The sequence below is a fragment of the Tachypleus tridentatus genome, chromosome 10, assembly GCF_004210375.1.
Source record: "Tachypleus tridentatus isolate NWPU-2018 chromosome 10, ASM421037v1, whole genome shotgun sequence".
In the NCBI taxonomy this organism is placed as follows: domain Eukaryota; kingdom Metazoa; phylum Arthropoda; class Merostomata; order Xiphosura; family Limulidae; genus Tachypleus; species Tachypleus tridentatus.
The window spans coordinates 78,134,595-78,159,017 of record NC_134834.1 but is presented as its reverse complement, the minus strand read 5'-3'; the positions used below and the strand labels follow the sequence as shown (position 1 = coordinate 78,159,017).

General features: G+C 34.6%; 1 protein-coding gene across 1 annotated transcript; it reads right to left on the bottom strand.

Moving 5' to 3' along the window:
* Positions 1-11,961: 11,961 nt before the first annotated feature.
* LOC143229648 (MFS-type transporter SLC18B1-like) lies at positions 11,962-22,780 on the bottom strand. The gene is made up of 8 exons (XM_076462258.1): positions 22,658-22,780; positions 22,039-22,193; positions 21,671-21,769; positions 20,784-20,875; positions 18,496-18,591; positions 16,790-16,867; positions 16,063-16,156; positions 11,962-15,360 (listed from the first exon to the last, which is right to left on the bottom strand). The coding sequence occupies exons 2-8, from the start codon at positions 22,108-22,110 to the stop codon at positions 15,106-15,108; spliced, it is 786 nt and encodes a 261-aa protein (XP_076318373.1). The 5' UTR covers positions 22,111-22,193; positions 22,658-22,780; the 3' UTR covers positions 11,962-15,105.
* Between the last annotated feature and the right edge of the window lie 1,643 nt (positions 22,781-24,423).

Sequence of the window (24,423 nt, the reverse complement as noted above, 5' to 3'; positions counted from 1 at the left end):
TTCGATTTCTATTTGGTGTCGTAATCTTGATGACGTTTAAATATTATTTCACCTTGAAGTTGTCTACTCCTACTTAGTAAATACCTGTTACTTTTAACTCCTTCTTAAAGTATTTTATGGAGTGGCGTGTTTGCTTTCCATTTAAATGTATTCAATGTCTAAACAAACTTAAAGAAACGAACAAAAACACTTGCACAATAACTGGACTTGAAAACACATCGCTTACGTTGCTAGGGCGTGTACAACTTTATAATCTACTGTACTCTGTAGAGTAAAAGTGGAGTGCTGATTTACCCATAAACATATGCATATATACCATGTCATTGCACATTTTCAGTCAATCAATACCTATAGTAATAATCTAGTATGTTGTAATGATATTATGATTTTGCTTAGAACATCTTCACTGTAATTTTATAACACACACACACACATAACGGCCCGGCATGACCAGGTGGTTGAGGCACTCCACTCATTATCCAAGGGTCGCAGGTTCGAATCTCTGTCACATCAAACATGCTTTCCCTTTCAGCCGTGGGGACGTTATAATGTGCGGTCAATCCTACTATTCGTTGGTAAAAAAGTAGCCCAAGAGTTGGCGGTGGGTGGTGATGACTAACTGCCTTCCCTCTGGTTTTACACTGCTAAATAAGGGATGGCTTGCTTAAATAGCTCTCTTGTAGCTTTACGTTAAATTCAAAACAAAACAAACCAGACACATAACTGTTTTCGCTGGAAAAAAACAATAACCTTCCTTCTCAAAAATAAGTCCGTAAGTCATTTGAAAATTAGCCAACGGTCGCTTTTATGGAAATTTTGTCTTATTTAATATAACAGAAATCAAAATCATACGTTAATACCATCTTTAATCATTGAACTTTGTTGTTAACGAATACGGATAAAGCTCGAATATCCGGTTTCTCATGTATTCGTCTTTTAAATAGTTTTCTTTAATGGTATAACAATGAATTGCATTACAATGTCTTCCTATCTCTCTATATTGCAATTTTATAAAACGTAGATTAGAAGAAATTTAAAGAACAGAAAACCTGTTTCATAAGGTTGTAATTTAAAAAAAAAGAAATTATTTTAATAATATTTTGTATGTATCTTGTACATATAAAGAACAAATTAGACAAACATTGATTTAAAACACTAAAATATCTCGTACTTTGTCACACGTTTACGTGTAACACATCTGACACACAGCCGTGATAGCCTATAGAGAAGACAGCTGGTCAAAATCAACTGCTGCAAATGGTTGAGCCATATTTTTACCAATCAATAGTGGGATTGACTGACACATTATGATGTCTTCATTGCTGAAAGGTCGAGCACGTTCGAGGAAGGGGATTCGAAACCGTGACCCGAGCGCCAAATCACCAGGAACAGTCACGTGGAAATAATTACTTTGTCTGTTCACAAAACTACACGTAAGGCTAGCTGTAATTTATTTTAAAAACTACGAATGATTTATTACGATCTATCTGTAATATAAATATTTGTGATAAAACAATATTATCATAAATAGGAGATAAATAACATGTATCAGACAAGCATACATCCTTTTACTCGAATTTTTAGCCTCAAATAGAATATTCGACTCTTTGACTCATTTAAAAAAAACCAATCTATTTAGTTTTCCTGTTTAGTCGAGAAAAATGTTATTTATACAGGTATTGAAATATGTCCGCTTGTCATTTATTACCGATAATGTTTATTCACAATGAAATAACATACCATATAAATAAATGTGGGACACTGTATTCTTATACGAGAGTTATAATATTATTTTTATATTTTTACGCCTCATTTTACTAACAACAGAGTGAAATATGACAGAGTTCATGGACGTGCTACTTAACAAAAAAAAGACAAAGAATGTGAAATATTAGGGAAATACAAACTGGTTTGTAAATGTAGCAAATTTAGAGCTCTAAGTATTAGCAACTAATATTTCGAACATCTAATTAAAATTTGTACAACTCTCACAGTGAAACTTGCTGTTGCAATGTTAAAGTGTACGTTCCGATACCCACCGCCCTACCGCAATTGCATATCGATTATTAATTCCACAATACTTGCTAACTTACACATCAAAATTGTTTTAGCATAACGTACTTAACCCTATGTATGACGGAGGCAGAATCTCCAACGCCGACAAAGCATTTCATTTAATACCAGTGATCAACAAATTGGCTGGTAATGCAACATATAAATCGTGAGTCGAAACACTGTTGATGCGAGTCATTTATTGTATATAAATTATTATGGTATATAATACCTTATGCGAGATACTCTATTCATTACAAAGTCCGTGTGAAGTTACACCACAATAATAATGACCATAATTTAATAAATATTTTTTTTAACCTGGACTGTTACAAGGGTTTTTAAAAACAAACACATGTTAGAACCAAGATAGAAAAATTAATTAGAGGGATGGCAGCTAGTCCTCACCAATCAGCTCCTGGGCCTCTTTTACCAACGAATAGTGGAATTGACCGTCACATAACAACGCCCCCACGATTGAAAGAGCGAGTACGTTTACTATGACAGGGATTCGAACTGCAACCCTCAGATTACGAGTAGAGCGCGCCAAACTACCATGCCAGGCCTTATCGTCTTGTAAACGGGCCCTTATGCATTTGTTTTCCATGTAATGATTATATAGATGGAAAACAAATGCAGAAGAAAATAATTATTCGACAACATTTAGATGGAATACATCTTGATCATATGACCTAGTTTATTTCCACGAGTGCTTCTGTTAATTTCTTTTTAATCAGACAATCTTTTTCGTTTATACTTTTGAAATATCACTTTTTTGACCATAAGTTACCTTATCTTCATTTTGCACTGAATTCAGTTGTTATAGAAGGGTAATTTTATTATTTACACTTTCCTTCTTAGTAATTAAACATAAATTGGTCTTACTTTGTTTTCGGAATCATTGTGTAATTGTTTCAAGCTCCTCTACGTTAAAAAAAATTCTCAACCCAAACGAGCCGTTTTTACATATATATTTTTCTCTACAAGTGGGTTTTCTCGACATCACTGAGTTGTGTAGTTGGTTTTATTTGGATTTCGGTACAATGACCGTTCTGACCTTAGATTAATAATGGTAAGTTCTCAACCACTATTACCTTTATGCTTGGTTTTGACGATTTTAGTTGTGTGTAGTTACACAATGGGCTATCTGGGCTTTGTCCACATGGGTAACGAAACATGAATTTCAGTGGTAAAGTCCGCAGACATAACACGGTATCACATGATTGATTCTTTGAATTTTCGACGAACTTTTTTCCTTACTTTGCAGTTAATTTTAGCATTACTTTGTTTTTAGAATAATATATATCATTAATGCTACTGAATTATTGTTTTAAACAACTCACCAGAATTTTTTTTCTCATCGTAAATTCTGATATTCACAATTTAATATATTCAAATGACTAATACATTAAGGTTACTTGTGGAAAATAAAAGACAAATGAAACGCTACATATCGCTTGCAGTTCAAAACTACAAGAAACTTAGCATTTGCCAAGGTTACTGATTATGAATTATGGAATTTTGTAGAATTTATCTACTGGTCAATGATGACAAGTCCAAGGATATTTTGATTTTCATGTTTACGTCTTGTTGAAGTTTACAATTTTAGCAGTGAAAATAAAATATTATCACGAATTTGTTCTCAGAATTGTTTAAAAGAATAAAATTAGTAACATTAGTATTATTTATTCTTCAAACAACTTATTTGCCCCAATTTTGAACTAAAAGGCCGTCAGTCCACAAGGGTTCATTTCAGCCTTTGAATGACATAGTTAATGGAATTGAATCTCAATTTCTATAACACACCCACTGTCAAAAGTACGGAATATATTCACCGTCATCGTGTCTTGAACCCTGGACCATTAGATCCACGACATCAAATGTTTATTATAACACGTCCGATTTAAGACTCCCGGTCACAAAACCCTGACGTTTTAAGACGTCGCATCAGATTTGAAATATTATATCCCGAAAGGCGCTGATTTGTAGAAATAAATTACTATATTCAGATTTTTTCAAATTTAAAATCCGTGAAATATGAGAAAAGATACAACTGTATACATATCAGTAATGATTTTAGAGACTTCATAGTTTCCATATTCTCCAGAATCAGTATCAACATCATGCTATCTTGTAATTCAGTTTTAACCTCTCAGATCACTTGCCCTTCTCATCACCCTTCTTTTTCCATTTCCATCATCATTTCTTCGCTTCCAGTTAACATTATTTGCTTTATTTGATCATGAATCCAAAGATAAACAGCATCTACAAACACCACAGGTGAACCAGTCTCCTTTCTTTCTATGTTTATGCTCCAGGCAAGACACTTTACAGATTTTATTTATGAGTAAATGTTTTTTTCAATCAGAAGAAAAAGCTCAGTTAAACTGTATTATTGGGTTAAGTCATCTAATCCATTTATTGGCTCTGGCGTTCTTTCCTAAAATTGGGTTAGCTTTCCGCGACTGAGGGTCTTAAATAAGGTCTGTTACTTTTTATCAATGACATGGTAATTAACTAGTTTCATTACAAATTGCCTTACTAGTGTATGTTTATGTGTTTTCTTACAGCAACGCCACATTAGGCTATCTGCTAAGTCCACCTAGAGGAATCAAATCTCTGATTTTAGCATTGTAAATCCGTAGACTTACCGCAGTACCAGCGGGAAAACTGTTTTACTAGTACCTGTTAGAGTGGCTTAATTCTTTAATTCTATTAAAAGAGCACTTACCGAGCGAGGAATGCCTGGAATGACCTAAGAAAAGGAAAAACTAAATTGCAGTGCCATAATATATGAAATGCCAAATATTTCTTCATTATTTACCAAAGCATACTGATATTTTTGAAAACATTTTTACAGAAAAAAATGGATAACATTTTATGCTCTTTTACACTGGTTCCCAGTTATTGTTTAAGAGTTGCTTATTTGCAATAAACAGACAGTCACAGGGAGGAAAGAAGAGGAAATATGAGAAGACTCAACAAACAGATGTGTGTTTGAACTCAAAGAAAAAAATGTTTCTGTTCATAACACCCAGCTTGTTAGATTTTTAATCACTGAATGAAAGCAGTACACCTGTAACAAATGTGTTTTCTAATATCTTTTAATAAATGAGAACAAGAAGTGAGGATTTCGGGGCTAGTTGTGGCCACTAACCGTCTGTTCGGGAGGTGGTTGTTTGGTGTTTTATGGTAAAAAGAACTAGGCTATCTGTGCTAAATAACCGGTAAAATAATTAAAAATAAAGTAAAATTCGTCAAAAGGGTGTGTGCAAGTGTGTTTCTTATAACAAAGCCACATTGAGCTATCTGCTGAGTCCGCTAAGGGAAATCAAGTCCCTGATTTTAGAGTTCTAAATCCGTAGACTTACCGCTGCCTTAAAATAGAATCATGTTAAAACAAAACAAAGTCCGATTTTTGAATTAAAAACTTAAATAGCGTTGAAAGATAAATGGCCCTTAAAAATTAAAAACATTTGTAAGGTGTCCAGAATCATGGGTAAATTTGTGAACAAAACATGTCTAAAATGGTGTCGTTGTTTAGAGTCGTAACGACAGTAAAATGTGGACTATTATGACCTGAGAGCCACCAAGAAACTTTAATGTGTCATTCCCGGATAAAAGAGAATGATGAATTACAAAACTGTAACCAATGCATAGTCTAGTTACCACAACTTCTTTATGATCGTTACGGAAACAAAACGGTCAAAGTCCAATAGTGATTTTATCTGGAAACATTTGTCATTACGTTACTTACTCAAGTCGACTGCCAATTGACGCAGAGTAGAGCCTTGAATACAGGACCGTAGTACATGTATGGAATAGACACAGCAGTGATAGCATCAGAACAGACAAACTTAGCTGCGGTACCAACAAGTTCGTTCTCGCGAATACCAACTTGGCCTGGTATCCAGAAGAACTCGATAGAAGTAGATGTTAAAGCGAAATGGTCCAGTCAATAGGCGAGAATAGGGTGAGAACTAAGGTGAAGCGGTTCCAGGGCCAGTTGAGAGTTAAGCGAGTCCGGTATAAATAGTATATTTCGAGTACGGCTTAGCTTCTGTGTGATCTAGGGCAAGAGAAATGACGTACAGTTCGGCAGTGAACACAGAAACTGTAAAGAAAATTCTGTGCGCAACCACTGAACCCCTACAACCATGACAGAGCCCACAGAGTCAGTGATTTCGAACTATTCATATAAATGGGCATAAATGGATGGTTTGAAACATATTTAGCAAATAAAAAATGTACTTACAATCGGGAGTATACGCTTTTCTCAGATGACTCAAAGTAAAGTAAAATAAGCTATGGTGGGGTGGGCTGACCAGTGGGTACAACAGTGTTATCCAAGGGCAGACAAAATTAATCTAACTGTGCCTGTATATGAAAGCCAAAAGGAACAATGGCACATCGCCTGTTTTGAAAAAGCATGGCCCTCTGAGGAAGAAAAACACAACCCCAGGTGAGAATTTGTGGTAAGGATCGAAGTTTTGAAGCATACAATAAAGACAGTTGCAAACGGCGGAGGTATAAGTGCATGCAAACGCTTTAAGAGCAAGATAAGGTAAAACCGTTTGCTGTGGTCCACTTCAGTAAACGATTGATGGTAGTCTGTAGCTGCCACTCAATAAACCTCATATTCGACGACTGCATACAAACGGATTTGAGCAGGAAAAGGTAAGACCGTTTGCTGTGATCCACTTCAGTAAAGGATTGAGGGCATATAATTAATAGCTGCCATTTAAAAAACCTCATATTCAACGACTGACAAGAGATGTGGAAGTTGTCGACATAGAGACTGTTTGCAACAGTAAGAGGGAATTGTCCTGTGATGGTATTAATCTTTATTCTGAAAAGTGTGACACCCAGGAAACAACCCTGAGGGACTCCAAGTTCTTGTAGGAAATAACTGGAAAAATGTCGAACATACACGATTTTGGAACTAGTTGCCCATTAAAATTTTTAAATAAAAAAGGATAAATGGCCACACAACCCATATAAGTGGAGGTCTTGCAAAATATCATATCTCTACATAGTTTTATAAGCCTTCTCAGAATCAAAGAATACTGACACAAGATGTTATCACTTGAGAAGTGCTTCTATGATTGACATTTCAAGTCGAATTAGGTGGTCCACGATGAGTGCTGTCGTCGGAACCCACACTGGGTGGGCAAAAAGGGGTTGTTTGATTCAAGCATTAACCATCCTTTTTAAGGTCTTACAGAGACATCTCGTCAAAGCAATTGGATGGTAGTTTGAAGTAATCCTGGGATCCTTCTCAGGCTTAGAGAAAAGCAGAACATTAGCCTGGTGTGATGCATCAGGAAAAACATTCTCCTGCTGGGTCCAGTTAAAAACAACCAGAAGAATAGCTAGAGAAGCAGGAAGGAAATGACGCAGATTCTCGTAGTGTATATCATCATGTCCGACTGAAGTACTGCCAGACCGATCAAGAGCTAGCTTGAGTTCTACACGTATAAAGGGAAAATTATAGTCGTAGAGATGATCAGTCTGAAAGGAAATAGGCGAAAGCTCTGCTCAAGTCTTGATGGTTAAGAAGGTGGAGGATGAATCAGAAAGGCTAGATACTCAGCAAAAGCTTTCGCCGAGAGTATTGGCGAGGTTCTGGGAATCAGCAACTTACTGACCATCAGAGAGCAAGGTCGAAAGAGAAACAGAATTATACTGCCCACTGACCTTCTGAATCTTGTCCTATATGACTTTGGAACTGATGGTAGAAAATATGCTGCTTGTGAATTAATCTAAGATTGCTTCTGGCTTTGGCATCTTACCTGCCAAGCATGTGCATGGCTCGCTGAAAAGCGATTTGGTTCGAAAGTTTATGAGCCTTCCATACCATATGGCAGGCATGATTCCACCACAGACGAGGATACCGTGAAAAACGTGTTGAGGTTTTAGGAATACAATGAGCAGCTGCCTGGATAATACAGTCAGTCAGTGCTGCCACGCAGTGGTATATCGATAGCAGACGACGGCAGGATCAAGTTCTGCAAGTTGGCTTGATCCAGATTCTACCAGGCCATTCGCAAAATGACAGGAAAATTCACTGCCCCGTGAAGGGGAGCAGACTGAAAAATCAATAGCAGTAAAAGACTAACTAGGCGCATGAAAATAAGTATAAGAACCAGTATTGAAGAGATAAATGTTGTGATCTGAGAGAATAAGTTCTACAGAGCGACCACTCCCATCCATATCAGCACCTCTCCAGAGGGGATGATGTCCATTAAAGTCCCCTGTAATAAAAAGGGAGACGGCAACTGTTCAATGAGAACGTCAAGGTTTGATTGATCATAGATCTTTCCAGGAGACAGGTAGAAAGAACAAACAGTGATGGTACTACACAAGGAAACACGGATGGCTAAGGCCTATAATGGTTTGTTAAGTGGCAAAGACAGGGTGAGCACATGCTGATTTTCTACCAGTGCCACACCTCCATGCACTCGTTCATCACTAAACCTGTCATTTCTGTTCAAAGAAAACTGCCAAAAGGTGACTGTATCGGTAGGTTTTAGAAATGTTTCTTGTAAGGAAAGACATACAGGATGGTAAGAATCAATCAGTGCTTTGATGTCAACCAGATTAGAACGAAACCTCAATAGTTTCACTGTATCAAAGTGACCATTTTTTATTTATGTGTAGGTAAATGGGGTGGAGATATTTGTTTTCAACCACGTCTTTTTTCTTTATTCGAGTAACGTCTATCAATCTCCATGGATCCAGCCTTGGGTCGATGGGCCAGAGAAGGCGATGGACCTGTGGAGACGCGCGTACCCGGAACCGAAGGAAGTGGATTCGGAGATATGCTGGAAGGAATGGTAGGGAAAAAGATGGGTGTTAACGTTGATTCATCAATTTTCTTAACCATGGAGGGCAAAAGACTTTTCACATAGTTTGAGAACGGTTCATTTAGAGGCACGAAGAGATCCGTTTGCACTCCCACTGCAGTAGTGGAATGAAGTGCAGCAGCATACAATCGAGATGGAGTAGTAGACAGTAACTTTCGAGCCTCTGGGTAAGAAATGTTGTGAACTGTTTTCAAATGCTGTACTTCTTTTTCTTCCACCTACCTAGGGCAAGAACAAAAGTGAGATTGGTGAAATCCACTTCAATTAACACAATGAGGGTCTATTTCACACTCACAGGCATTGTGGTCCTTGCCACCACAACGAGCACACATTGAGGAGCCACTACATGTCTTTGAGTGATCAAACCACTGATATTGAAAAGTCCGAGAGGGTTCAGAATATATAGCCGTACCTTGCAATTAAGGTAACCTGTCTTGATGGTGGAAGATGGGCGTAGTGATGTAGACATCAAAACTGGGACATTGTTCGGCATCACTATTTCATTTTGCAAATAGAGATACACCGCACTGCAGAAACTCCTTGGGCAGAAAAAAAAACAGTGAGGATCTCTGACTCGGGAATGTTCTTCAAATCTCTCTCAACAATACCTCCTCGTGACGAATTCAAAGTAGATGGGGAGTGACCTCAATGGGTATATCCTCAATGGCCTTCGAATGCAAGAGGATTTCACTGTCTTTAGGAGTGCATGTTTCCATCAATATGTCACCAAAATGAAGCTTTTAGCCTGACTTAGAAGAGCCAACAAGTCTCTTTAGTCCCTTCTGAATAAATAAGAGAGACATTTGTCTTGAAGATTTGTCTAATAAAGAATGCAATATCAGAAAATGAGGTACAAGTGTTGAATAAGTTGGAGATTGTTGTTTAGAATCTTCAGGATGTAATCATTCACTTATGGTCTGTTTTTTTATTATTTTATTTTTGTTTTGAGCTGGGGAATCCATAATAAAGAATGTTTCTGTGCCCACTAACCTTACCAAATGTGAAACAAGACATTGCAGCAATGTCAAGGTTTCGTGAGAACTATACCCCAAAACCAGCATCAGACACAATGTCTACAACACTCGTTCAAAACATCCAACACTGGTAGTTGGTTGATCCTACCCCAAGTGGATCAGCCGATAGACCCTGGGGGGCACCCCAAGGGCGCCAGTCTTTAGGAATACAAGGCGAGAGTGGTGTGTTAGGGTTGAAACCCTCAACCACGAGGATCCTCTCCTCCCTTTCATTGATCGCCACGCACAGCATACACATGGATGGATGTTTAAATCCCAGAGGAGGTAAACTGAAAGAATAGAATCTTTTCTGGGAGGTCGTTTAGAAATTCATTCGAACTGTGGATCATTACCTTAAGTTTATATTTTTCACACAATTTTTCACAGAGGATGGATGATTTTGATATTGCTCTTACAGAGCTTCAGAATTTAAAACTATGGTTTGGATGCTTCACGACACGTGATTAATTCCAACTTAATCATCATTATTAAGTTTTAAAATGATTAACATACTTAAAGTTGCTATAATGCGTTAGTGCCTCTTCTGCTAGAGCATTTACATCATATTGTAATCTGTAGTAATAATCACATCCACGTGGATAATCGAAAAGATGAAATTCGTTAATAGTTTACAACGTGTGTTAGAATTTCATCTTTTCGATGGTGGTGCACCAATCATTTGTTTGCTTATACTTGTTTTTATATTTTCAAGGTTGGCATGGCCAGGTGAGTTAAGGCGTTCGACTCGTAATCTGAAGGTTGAGGTTGCGAATCCCTGTCACACCAAACATGCTCGCCCTTTCAGCCGTGGGAGCGTTATAATGTTTCAGTCAATCCATTGAGTGTTGGTAAGAGTAGTCCAAGACTTGGCAGTCGGTTGTGATAACTAGTTACCTTACCTCTAGCCTCACACTGCTAAATTAAGAACGGCTAGCGCAGATAGCCCTCGTATAGTTTTGCGCGAAATTCAAAAACCCAAATATAGTTTTCATGGTAAAATAATTTGTACCTTAATGGGAAAACAGCCGATTTTCGCCGGTCGAGAAAAACGGACACAAATTTATGTAAAAACGCCAGAGCCGAAAAACGGATTGGAGACGCAAGCCTACGTAAGAGTAATCCAATATGTAACGAATTTGCTGTTATATATTTATTTTAATATCGATATCTGTTTGAGTTAAATACATATATTTTGAAATTCATGTAACTTTTATGATTGAACGGGTATTGCGAAATTCCTGCCAATTTCATAAATTTGTAGAAGATTATCTAGTATGAGAATTAAAAATATATCTTCGTGAAATTTATTGTTGTCAACTGAACTTTCTAGGACCTCGCCTTAATGTTTATAAATTGAGGTGCGAAAAGTCAGTATATATTTTTGGTTTGTTATAAACTTCGAAAGCAATAACTGTGATTAACGCTTTTTAATCGAGAAACTATAGATATTTGACCAGGAACGTTCAGAGATTTTGAACGTTACAAAATATTCAACTTCAGTGAATTCACATCAGACATCAATATTTTTATGAAAATTATAACTTCAGATGCAAAAGGCCAGATTGTAAACAGCGTAAGAATAGCGAAGAATACAGAACTAGCTAGATCTATGTTAAATGAATTGTATTTACCTTAACTCGGAATTAATTCGATCATGAACCCTTCATAAAATTCAGAAGTTCCAGATAAAAAAAAAAAAAAAGACTTTGCAAGTTTGTAAATCCTCTGTATGTAAATCATTATTTGTATTAACTATTTAAAATAGCCGCTATTATAAATAATTTTTGTATATTAAAATATATTTGTATTAAGAAAGTAAACTGTGTCTACCAATCTTGTTGGCAAACGTCATAAATTTGATATATCTCTACATTTAATAAACTCTAGCTAAAATTGAAAGTTAAGCCAGTTTCATGCTATTTGAAATCGTAATACGTAACATAATAAATCGGAGACTCCTTCGAGATAGTTATAAAGACGTAGTAAATAATACAATCTAAAAGAATTTATTCTGATTGAGAAACACACACGCATAAGTGAAATCAGTAAAATTCTCTTCCATTAACATAAACATAAAAAGGTTGGATCCTGGTTCACCTGTGGTGTTTGTAGATGCTGCTTACCTTTAGATTCATGCTTGAATAAAGCAAATCATTAACTGGAAGAGAAAAAATGATGCTGAAAGGGAAGAAAAAGGACAAGTGGTTTGAGAGGTTAAAACTGAATTAGATTAAAAGAAAGCCAGGTGAACGATATTGATTTTGAGAAGATGGAAACGATGAAACCTCTGAAACCATAACTGATATTTTTTCATACTTCATGGATTTTAAATCTGAAAAAAAAAGATACCGAATTGTAGAGTCAAGTAGTTTATTTCTTCCAAGCAGCGCCTTCTGGGATATAATATTTCAAAATTTGGCTCAAAGCCCTGTGGGGTCGGTTTTTTTAGTGACCGCGGGTCTTCAAATATGTGTTGTAAAAATGTTTTCTTAAGAATGGAGAGAAATTCGATATGTGGTCAAAAACGTCGTGAAACTATACCAGGACACAACGATCTGAATTATGAAAACAATGGAGATTTCGATGGTGGTGGGTGGTGATGGCTAGCTGCCTTCTCTCTAGTCTTACACTGATAAATTAAGGATGGCTAGCGCAGATAACCCTCACGTAGCTTTAGGCAAAATTTAGAATCGTACAAAATAAGTTAAAAACATTAAAGGTAGTACATTAATATTTGTTGAAAAGAAAGGTTGAAAATGACTAAAACCTGACACATGATTAAGCCCAAAACATATAAAATAAATACAATACCAGAACAATTGTGCTAGTACTTAAAATTTATTTTTAATCTGTACTCTTGTAGTCATATCAGTTAAAGTTATACAATTATCAGTTCAGCCTTAGTAACTGACATACCTGAAAATTACGTGAAGAACCAGAGTAACACCGCCAATTCAACAGTTATTTATATAATTAATCGGTTATCTAACATTTACAGTTTGTCACACGATTAAAAGAAAAACTGGTTATGCATTTTTAAGTTATTTTAATGATATTTCTTAGACATATGAAATGTGAATTTCAATATATCACTTGTTATTTAATAGATCGCAATAATAGATCCGAACTGCCTAAAAAATATCACAAGCCAACTATAACTTCAAACACTAATCTGAAAAATGTAACCCTAGACTCACTTTCAAATGTAAAATGGGTAAAACAAAAAGTAAAAAGAAAGATTTAAGCACAGAAGTTTTTGTACAAAGGTCACAAACTCACTCAAAATAAATCCTAAGTGTGTATATAAACGCAATAAACTTGAAGTTTAGAACAGTAACAAATTAATCTTCACAGTCACTTTGATTACAATAAAATAAATTTAACAACGTACATCTTTGTCAAACCACTCTTCAAGCCAATAGCATTAACATGGTTGAGATACAAGAAGTCTTTAGAATGACACAGGATTTTATCTTCCTGTTCGCTGGATGCTAGTTGATTTTGCTAACAGTTCAATAGCAGTTTATTGCTACGGCTGCACGTGTTTTCAGTTTCCACGAGAGATGTAATAGTATGCAACATAATAATACAATGATAATTAAGAATTTAATTTGTTTTGAAATATGCCTTGTAATCGTGATTTCATTTTGCCTTTGTTTTCTTAATGAAACTCTACAAAATAGGCTATCTGCACTTTGTCCACCGCAGAGAATCGAACACCGGAGTTTAGCGTGTAAGCTAGTCCTTTAATAATGAGATTGAAAAAAAACTAACTAAAATGAAGATTCTCTCTTTTATGAGTAAACAAATAGGTAAAGTTTGTTTTACTTAATACATCTTGTGGCACTGAGGCTTGCAAAACATATTATCAAAGTAGTCAAGTCTTGAAAATAACACTCTGCTTGAAGGTGTACTAATGTTCTAATAAACTTACAATGAAAACAATATAAACATTATATGCAATACCTAGTTTAGATTATTGTCGAATCTGTGTGAAAACAATAACGATAACTTGCATTTGAAAAGTGGAGAAAAATGGTGCTGAAGAGCCACATACTTTGTTTGCTTTTTCTTTTCCAGGGTCGTAACTTAGATGCGAACCTTCATAGGGAGAGGAAGTCACATAATCTGACCGTACAAGTGCGGTCTCATTTATAGATGTAGGAAATGTATACTGCTTAGTTCCAGTGTGAAATAACTGACAAAGTAGCAGGTACTGGCACAATTATATTTCAGATGCGTGTCCATATTACACGTAGCAGCAAGTGTAATCATGTGTCAAAATTGACGTCATCTTTCTCATTGGATTGGGTATTTCGTACTACTTTGGCAAGCTGCCAACATACTGATGTTCTTATTGGTGGAAATATTTCTAACTACCTATCACTAGCAGTGTGTACCTCCCCTCCTAGTCGTACACACCTCAGTTGCATGTCAAATTCGATGATAAAGAATATATTAGCAAGAAGTTAAATATAAAGAAATACCAATAGAGGAGTTGACTTGGTTCTGCTAACTCACATGCTTGTTTGTAACACATTTATAAAATTATGATGGCTACACTTTAGAAATCTTTCTATATCAAAATTGTAGTAATTCCCAATAAACAAACTGTACCTTGGATTTGTGTTTATTCGTTTCATGGATATCTCTTACACTAGAGACAACATTTAGAAAGAAACGTTCTGAAACTAAGAGAAAAGTGTTTTCATTCACAAAACATTAATCGTTCAGTTACCTTTCTCTTATACAGCGGCATATCTGCATATTTATATCGCTAGAAACCGAATTTCGATACCCACGGTGGAGAGATCACATATAGTCCACTGTGTGGTTTTGTGTTTAGTAACAGATAACAATTACCATGTACTAGCTGTTCGATAAAGATTTTAAATATAATATCTCGAAAAGTCTGTTTCGATGAATGAAGGTATTATCCATATACTTTATGATTAAACCAAAGAAACAAATGAATATTATTAAAAGGATTTCAAAGATATCAAAATATTAATAATAAATCCAGGAAAAATACGGAAGTTCGGAGTTTTCAGAATGGTGTGTTTATTTCTTACTCAATGTTACTAGTGGATGGAAGGTGCACTTTTCCCAAGCATCCTGCTAATGTCTGTAGTTAAGCGCCTTCTGGTTGTAATGTTCGTTATCAAAGTTCGTTTTTAATATACACTTTGAGACTTGAGAATTGTATTAAATAGTTGACTAACAGCTTCCCTACTTGTTTCGTCAGACAGTTCGTCTTCATTCTGATTGTTAGACGTTTCGCTGTCAATGATCATTCCAGGCAGCAAAGTCGTTTTGCCACTATAAAGAGTTTTGTCTTTTTGATATGTATAGAGAGGTGTGTGTTCCATTGGTCGCTTCAATGGAAAGGTCACTTTGTCTAGGAAGTGAGCAACCAAGCAACAAATCGCCTACGTGAATAAGAGAAAAAAAATATGATTAACATGTCAGTCTCAAATAGATAAGATAGTTTGTTTATTTTTTGATCTTATGTTCACCATTCTAATGTCAGAAACTGAATTCAAGTAACTTTTTGTTTGCTTGCTATTTACATTTCATAGTTTTTTTAAAGATGTCGGATATTATCAAACGAGATTGTGTTAAATGCCAATATTTTTTTACAGTAAGCAATTTTTGTACCTATCATTTAAATAGAATCCTATCAAACCATAATCACTTACATTATAATTTGCTTGCAACAAGCTTCTTTCATTTTGATCAACATGATAACAAGTGTATTGATCATACACACACGTTAAGATTTCAAAATATTTTATTTATACAACAAAGGTTTGGCAATTAACATGCATATTAAATACATTGCAAACACATGAAGTAGCCTAAATGTACTATAATACTAACTTTGACACACAGGGTTTCTAAATACGTGTATTCATCAATTTTTAGTACACATGACTCTCTACTTCCTGTAACCTTTATGGTACCGATGTCGTAAAATGGTCAAGAAAATAAATATGGATTTAGTACAAAAATATATTTTTAATCTCACAGCTACATATTGACATACATAAAATACTGGCATTATATTATGTATTTTAATATGTTTTGTTGATATTAGATTGTTATAAATATCTTAAAAAGAAAAAACTTACCAAGCCAGTGAAAACAAAAGCAAGGACAGTAGTAGACCAGGACATCCCAAGGTTTTCCAGCATCACTCCGGCAGAAAATCCTCCAATTAAATTCCTGAATTGAAACAGTTCAGATACAATAGATCTATCATTGGTTTAGTGAATATTGAGGATAAAATAAAGCAGACAATTACGAGTAGAAAGTAATTTAAAACATGGAATAAACTAGCAAAAATTAACATAAATGCCATACTTGAAAATGTAAAATAAATATAGATGAAAAGAGTATGATATACAGAACAAAATATTAAATTTTGTTATTTACTTGCCAACTTTAATCATAACAAATCTGTTTCTACGAAGTATTTATTTACAACTGTACCACTGAAATGGCTAAAAATGTAAGTAATTTATTTGGCCATTTGTTTTAGTACGATAAACAATGAAGTAACCGAGCTGCTGCGTCCGTAACGATGATCGAGTCACAAGTTCGTAAAATATTAGCTGAGCTACTGAAGATAAAAAAAAAAACCAACAAAAATTTGATACGTAAATCTTTGCAACATGAGACAGTTAAACGTAAGAAAATGGTCACTGAACTAAATGGCATAGCTCTCCCACAAAAACTACAGTAAGTAAATAAATATATAGGTACATATTTAATAGAAGTTTCTGGACGAGTTTAAAGGTGTAATTTTAAATCAATTCTACATCAAACTGCTACATTTGTACAGGTATTAATACTTACCCAAGAGGAATGCAAAATGAAATTATAGAAGAAACGAGACTATATGTCCTGAAGTCTTCTAAAAACCCTCCTTTCTGTCTAAAATAAGAAAAATATAAGTTGTAATGTTTACACTAATGAAGTAGTAATTTTTAACAGATTAAAAATAACAATGGTTATGTTAAACATATTTTATTAGCCAACTATGACAACAGGTTGAAGAAGAATCGACCAGTTATGACGCTCTGGGAAGGTAACTTGTCCGACTATACTTTCTATTAGAGAAGTCTGAAGTCTTATATTTGATTTACTGTTTTGAAAGCTATTATGGCATTAATTTATTTAAGATGTTTTCATATAAATTCTTCAGTGACCTCAAGACGTATTTCACGTGTATTTTTGTTATAAATTCAGAAATGTTATGGCCTGTGTATCGTGATAATGACTGTCATGAATTTATTTTCACACTAATAAATAACCTTTACATTAAATTATGTTCCGCCAGGGTGCGGATTAGCTTTGTGATAGAGCTCTGTATTTCATAGCTAGTGAGCCGATTTCGATTCGTTACAATACCATAAAATAATTTTTGCATTTTAGGTTGTGGAGGAATTATAAGAGTGGTAGTCAAACTCCTTAGCACAGATGGTGAATGGTAAAGTGTCGCTAACTGGCAATCAGTGATTCAAAATTAGAAATGGCGGCATATAGTGTAAGTAAATTTGTTATAAGATACAAATACTCCAACGAAAAAAAAACAAGTTTAACTATAACACAGAGACATAATTGATAATAACCATTTAATGAATTGGGTTAAAATTATTCTATCAAATTCCATGTACTAAATATATAACGTTGACATTTTTTGTAATATTATATACCTTTTATGATGATATGCAATGTAGCTTTCAATACCTTTATTTTAGATTTGTTATCTTAACTGATTTAAATAAATGTTTTCATCTGGACAGAATATTATTAAGTGCTCATAAAACTCTTGGTGTGATTACTTTGATGACTATCTTATTCAAATTAATTTAGAAGACTGTAGAATGTAACATTATTCGTACATAGATCTCGACACATACCTCCAAACATTTGGACTCCTAGGGGGCGTCTGAAATGAGGATCTGTGAGTAAGAATACTTAGAAGTAATTAACTAAACTTACCTGACTTACCCTAAATTTGTTGAATGGAAACAGAAGAAGATGAAACAACCTGGCTAATATACCGCAGCCAGGCTTAATAAGAACGAGGAGTCAGAGGACTTAACTGGTAAACTGAAGAATAACAACAAGAGATGGAGTCCTAGTTGGTACATTGCAGAACAAAAAGAATACGAACAAAGAATGAGGTGACATGTCTAGAGATGTTGAATAAACACAGTAGGTAAAAGGACATACCTGACAGATCGCACAAGTGCTATATAAGAATGAGACAGTCTAACCAGAATAATTTAGAAGGCTGTCTAGGATCTGTGGATAAAATAACTTACCTTGTAGACTGCATACACGCTCAGTAGAAACAGGAGTTATTAACATCTTTCTGGCAGACAGTAGGCAGACTCAATAGAAGCAGAATATAACAGGAGTTACTTAAATATATAAAAAAGGAGGTTCGAAGGCATACCTGGGGAATCACAAAATAGACTGAATAACTACATGCGATAAGGACTTCTGGAAAATCGTAGTCACACTGAATAAGAGCAGAAAATAAAAGGGCCTACCTGGCAAACCGCAGACAGGCCGAATAAGAACAGGAGATGAGAGGACCTGCCCCTAGTCCCTTCAGCAACAACCCCGCGGTAACCAACCATACACAACTGTTAAGTAAATATTTCTCAGTGTATTAAATCAATTTTAGAATAGAAAATATAATATTTTCTTTAAAACGCTATAGCACCTAAACTACTCAAATAACTGCAATAACAATTATTTTGCTTAATACAGGCCAGTGCCAAATACCATTGTAAAAACATTTAGTTTTTAATGCATATGAAAATATTATATCATTATAATACATTATTACATGTGCCATCATAAAATACTGTAATATGGATTACGATACGTTTTTGTATAGCTAGAACTTTAACTCTGTAATGCATGCACTGAAATAACAGTTTGTTTTAAAAATCCATCATCTTATATAGAATGCGTTATGATGACAATGATTCTTTCCCCCACCGTTTGTCTAGAACAGTATTTTGAGCTACTGTGATACAATAAAACAGAAAAACAGTACCTCTTAACATATAGCACATTGTATGCGTAAATTGAAATCTTTTAAACCGATGTCAATATAAACTGAACTCACGATAAATTTTTAATCTACAGTGTCTTTAACAAAATCAATTATCAACATAATCGTCTTAATTCATTTGTTTTGAATTTCGCGCAAAGCTACTCGAGGGCTATCTGCCCTAGCCGTTCCTAATTTAGCAGTGTAAAGATAGAGGGAAGGCAACTAGTCATCACCACCCACCGCCAACTCTTGGGCTACTCTTTTACCAACGAATAGTGGAATTGACCATAACATTATAAACCCCCCACTGCTATTAGGGCTAGCATATTTTTTTTTATATTTTACGGAGTTTCGAACCCGCGACCATTCATCTTAATACGAAAATTAAATAGACCTTCATATGATGCACTGTTAACATTTATGATGCGAAACATCTAAAAGCTACTCAGAAAATTAAGACTAATTGTTCACTTAAAGCATACCACAGCCAATTGCACAACTCATCTGAAACAGGCATCGTCAATTTCACTTACAATAAATATCAAGTTACAAACTGATTAAAATTTGACTAGTCAACTTGCATGAAAGAGTCGCATTTGGCAGTTAGTAAAAGAGCAGTCCAAGAGTTGGCGGTGAACAGTCTTACACTGATAAATTGAGGACGGCAAACGCAGATAGTCCTCTTGTAGCTCTGCGCGAAACTCAGAAAACAAACAAACATATTTGGCAAACATTATATTCGTTGGTCATTATGAGCCTTCTGATATAGATTCAATCCCTGCATGTTAGGGATATGCTTATGGTCAATGGATTGAAGACTTTCTGTCTCCCAGTAAAACATCAAATTTAGGTTAAGGCATACAAGTCCAAGGAATTATTACAGGTAATCTATATGATTAATACCGAAAGTTCCTGCTAGTCAATCCATGGCCTGCAATAGTTTCCTGTTTAAGGTGGCCCATCATACAGTTCTGTCAGTATGAAGTCGAATATTAAACTGTATCAGTTTGGCTGAAAAATGTCAACCAGTAAATTCTTTATGTCACATCATACAAATGCTTCCCTACATCATAATAAACTGGCACCAAAATTGTAATATTTAATGATGTTGTGACGAGCATAACCATCACTGTTTTTTCGTTAACCACGAACTCGTCGATCAATAAGTAAGTTGTGAAATACTGAGAAATTTTCCAAACATCCAGTGATTGTTGTTGCTAATTTTTGTAACTTCAACACAGAGTCAAAATGGTAAATGCAAGACTGAAATCTGTCTTTTTATCCTGCAATCTGACTTGTGACGTCTCTTCTTTACTGTTTGGTCATTGATAAACATCCATGTTGATGTCCAACAGCTCATATAGAGTTGTTAGTCAATGTACTGATGTGGCTGAGCCCACCGAACGGAATCGAACCTCTGATTTTAGCATTGTAAATCCGTAGACTTACCGCTGTACTAGCGGGGAGCTCTTCTCCACATACTAACCTAAATTAATCTAGGTATGCGATGATGCTATGGCATTTTGTTGAATTCATTATTCGATATCATTGGTTTCTTCGTTTGAAAGGAGACTTTGTGACATTGAGGCTAATTTCACTTATTATGAAAAAAAAACGAAAAATCATTAAAATATTCAGACCACTTTTGTTCCAGTGTTTCTCTAGATCAAATTTTCATTTGAAATTCATTTAAAGTAGGAAGCTTTAACATTAATAATCATAAAACGATGCATTCAAGAACGTATAATATAAAGTTCTGAAACATAAACTTACGGAGAGAGTGAAAAAAACGCAAGCGGACCGATTAACGCAAAGGCCACAACCAGTATAAGAGATCCAATGCACTGAAGAATGTATTCCAGTTTCTGTTGAAATATCGGACATAATAAGACTGTGTGATTATTTCAGCATTGCAAAATAAACCCCTATAACAAATCTGATATTGAATTTTTTTATCTATTTCGATAAGCAAATATTCATCTTATTATGTATTTCATTCTCTAGAAGATCATAACTCAGTGAAGATAGTTATTGTAGTAAAAAATCTTTAGTTGTGAATGATTAAAAAATTATACTATTAATATTTTGAAAAATAAATCTGCAAAATAAGCGTAAACTATAATCTAAGTTGTACGTATTTTGTCAGACAAGGCTAAAAGTTATGCGTTAAAGCATTGTCGTTGTTAGAACATAATACTGAGATAAACCAATCTAAGCCTAATAGAAAAAGTACTGAAATGTGAGATGAAACAATGTATGAATTTTAATATCATATGCTACATCTTCAGATGAAGAATTCCTTAAGCATGTTAGTGTTACATCTGTACATAACCAAGAAATTGTACATTTGTTGAACCAAATAATTTACGTCTTAAACTACGTTCTTTCCTATTTTACTTTTACAGACGTGACAGTGCAGTAAGTACGACATGGTTGAATTTATACCGAAGACGTAGTTTTAAAATTAAAAAAAATAAATAGAAAATTACTGATTTTTAATAGCATCGAAGTAACCGTTTGTTTTAATTTCAAGTATTAGGGAAAAGTCTTTTTCACAAATATTCCTAGTTTAAACAGAAAACGGAACAATGGATCTATTTCTGAAACATTTTTAAATTGGCAAGAGCTACTAATACTGTTCAAGTTTACGTGATTCTTACCAGTTTATCTGCTAATTTTCCTGCAATTGGGGAACTGAAGGAGTAAGACAAGAATAAACAGAGATAGATACAACCAATTTCCAAGGGATGCAGAGAGAACTGAAAAGAAAAGGCGTAGCTGATTAATTACACATAAACAAAGAAAAACCTTGCATGACCAGGGAACATCTTTTCGTTGTTGATAATGACGAAATTATGGAAAGAACAAGTAAAACTGTCTTTCATAACTTAAATAAACAGTTAACTGTGCTGTGATTTAATTACTGTTCCTTGTAGGTAAACAAATCGATATTTGAAATAACTTTTATCTCATACAAAACAAAAAAGGCACGGTTGTCATAAATTTCATGAGGTTGTTTCTTCATTACCTGCTGCAAATGATCGCTAAGGGTAATTAAAATAAAAGCATCAGCTACGACGTTCAGGATCACACAAAGCATTGCGAGAATAGTTGATGGTAATTTCAGGATGTGCAAATATTCTCCAACTGTTAATGCTGCGGAATTCTCTCCAGATTGGTTATCTGTGAATAAAAAAAAAATTATTATCCAGTTTGTGTTTATAGGATGCACACATATATTATTTAAATTTTACAGTAGTCGACTTTTCTCCATATTGAATATCTGTTTTCAAAAAACCCACAAGAAATGATGCTTTTAAAGCAGGTATGTTTTATAATTTTATTTCATTTCGTATGTGATGTATAAATAGTCCTAACAGTATATTTTCATAAGGTTCTTGGATTATATCGATGTTACTTCTGGATCATCAATTTGTTAATTAATTCAAGTTAAAAAACGGTTACCCTTTTTCAATTAGTGCATCTAAAAAAAAGAAAGACGAATTGTCGGTCAGTTATTTTGTAAATAAAGTGAATAACGTAGACAAGTGTTAACTACACATCATGAGTTCTTCGTGAATATTATGTTATATGTTAATAACATATTTCTTAATACCAGTTTAACTGTTTTTTGGGCTTTTACTCACCGTTGTCTGTAGTAACAGTACGCACAGCGACACCTGATGTGAGGATTATTAATGATCCAAAAACAGTAAAGGGTGTATGATATCCTCCTATCTAGTGAAAGAAAAATGCTATGTTTAAAAGCCATTATAACTTCAAACTAAGATACATTCATTTGTTAAACCTGATTAGCAGAATGCTTAAAATAAGCATTAATACGACATTATCAGCATATCTATAGATATACCAAATGTGTAGATATCACACATAATTTTTAATTATTATTTAAAGGATACCAAGTTTAATACTTTATTTACTTTTTTTGTGTAAAGCTACACAATAGGTATCTGCACTCTCCCCATTAAGAAAAATCGAACTAGGAATTTTAGCGTTGTAAGTTATTTTGGACGGATATTTATAATTAACTAATACTTATGTTGATAGTTTTAGTTCTGAGCTCTTTCTAAATTAGTACATAATACGACAACTGTTAATTAATTGATGAAATTATGCAAACGTATGAAAATTAATAGTAAAGTTGCTATTGTTATTCTTGTTTACAATTTTTTCTTCTGTTTTACTCAAAAGAAAACACTGACCACAAAGTTCCTCTGAAGTAAATACATAACGCCTAATTACGAGGCTTATGAGGCAATTCTAAAAACTGCAACCTCGTAATGAGCATGTTTGTCGCAATTTACCATGAAAAGAACACTTGAAGAAACGACAGATAATAATGCCTAGCTTTACCCGACTATCAACTGAATGTTAGTTCCAGAACAATGCTTTCCTTGATCAGCAGATAACTTAACGGATTTACAGGAATATGTTTCATGACAAGCAGATCACTTAACGGTTTTACAGGAATATGTTTCATTACAAGCAGATCACTTAACGGTTTTACAGGAATATGTTTCATGACAAGCAGATCACTTAACGGTTTTAGAGGAATATGTTTCATGACAAGCAGATCACTTAACGGTTTTACAGGAATATGTTTCATGACAAGCAGATCACTTAACGGATTTACAGGAATATGTTTCATGAGAAGCAGATCACTTAACGGTTTTACAGGAATATGTTTCATGACAAGCAGATCACTTAACGGTTTTACAGGAATATGTTTCATGACAAGCAGATCACTTAACGGTTTTACAGGAATATGTTTCATGACAAGCAGATCACTTAACGGTTTTACAGGAATATGTTTCATGTCAAGCAGATCACTTAACGGTTTTACAGGAATATGTTTCATGACAAGCAGATCACTTAACGGTTTTACAGGAATATGTTTCATGAACACTAAATCTTGAGATTTTTAATGAACAATGTTTCCGTTTCACCAAAACCTTCCCAACGATGTGTGTATATATTAAACAGTTCTGTTCCACCAAAACCTTCCCAACGTTGTGTCTACATATATATATATATATTAAGCAGTTCTATACCACCAAAACCTTCCCAACGCTAGGTATATATTAAACAGTTCTGTACCAAATAAGTCATTAACAATATTCTCATCTCTATCATAATAAGTACATAATTGTTTCGGTGTACATTGCTTAGAAACCAAGCTTAATCACCAAGTTACGTTCAAGCATATGATATAAACAAAATAGTCTGATTTCTTTTGAATTTCGCGCAAAGCTTCACAAGAGCTATCTGCGCTAGCTGTCCCTAATTTAGCAGTGTAAGACCAGAAGGAAGGCAGCTAGTCATCATCGCCCACCACCAACTCTTGGACTACTCTTTTACCACGGAATAGTGGGATTGACCGTAACATTATAAC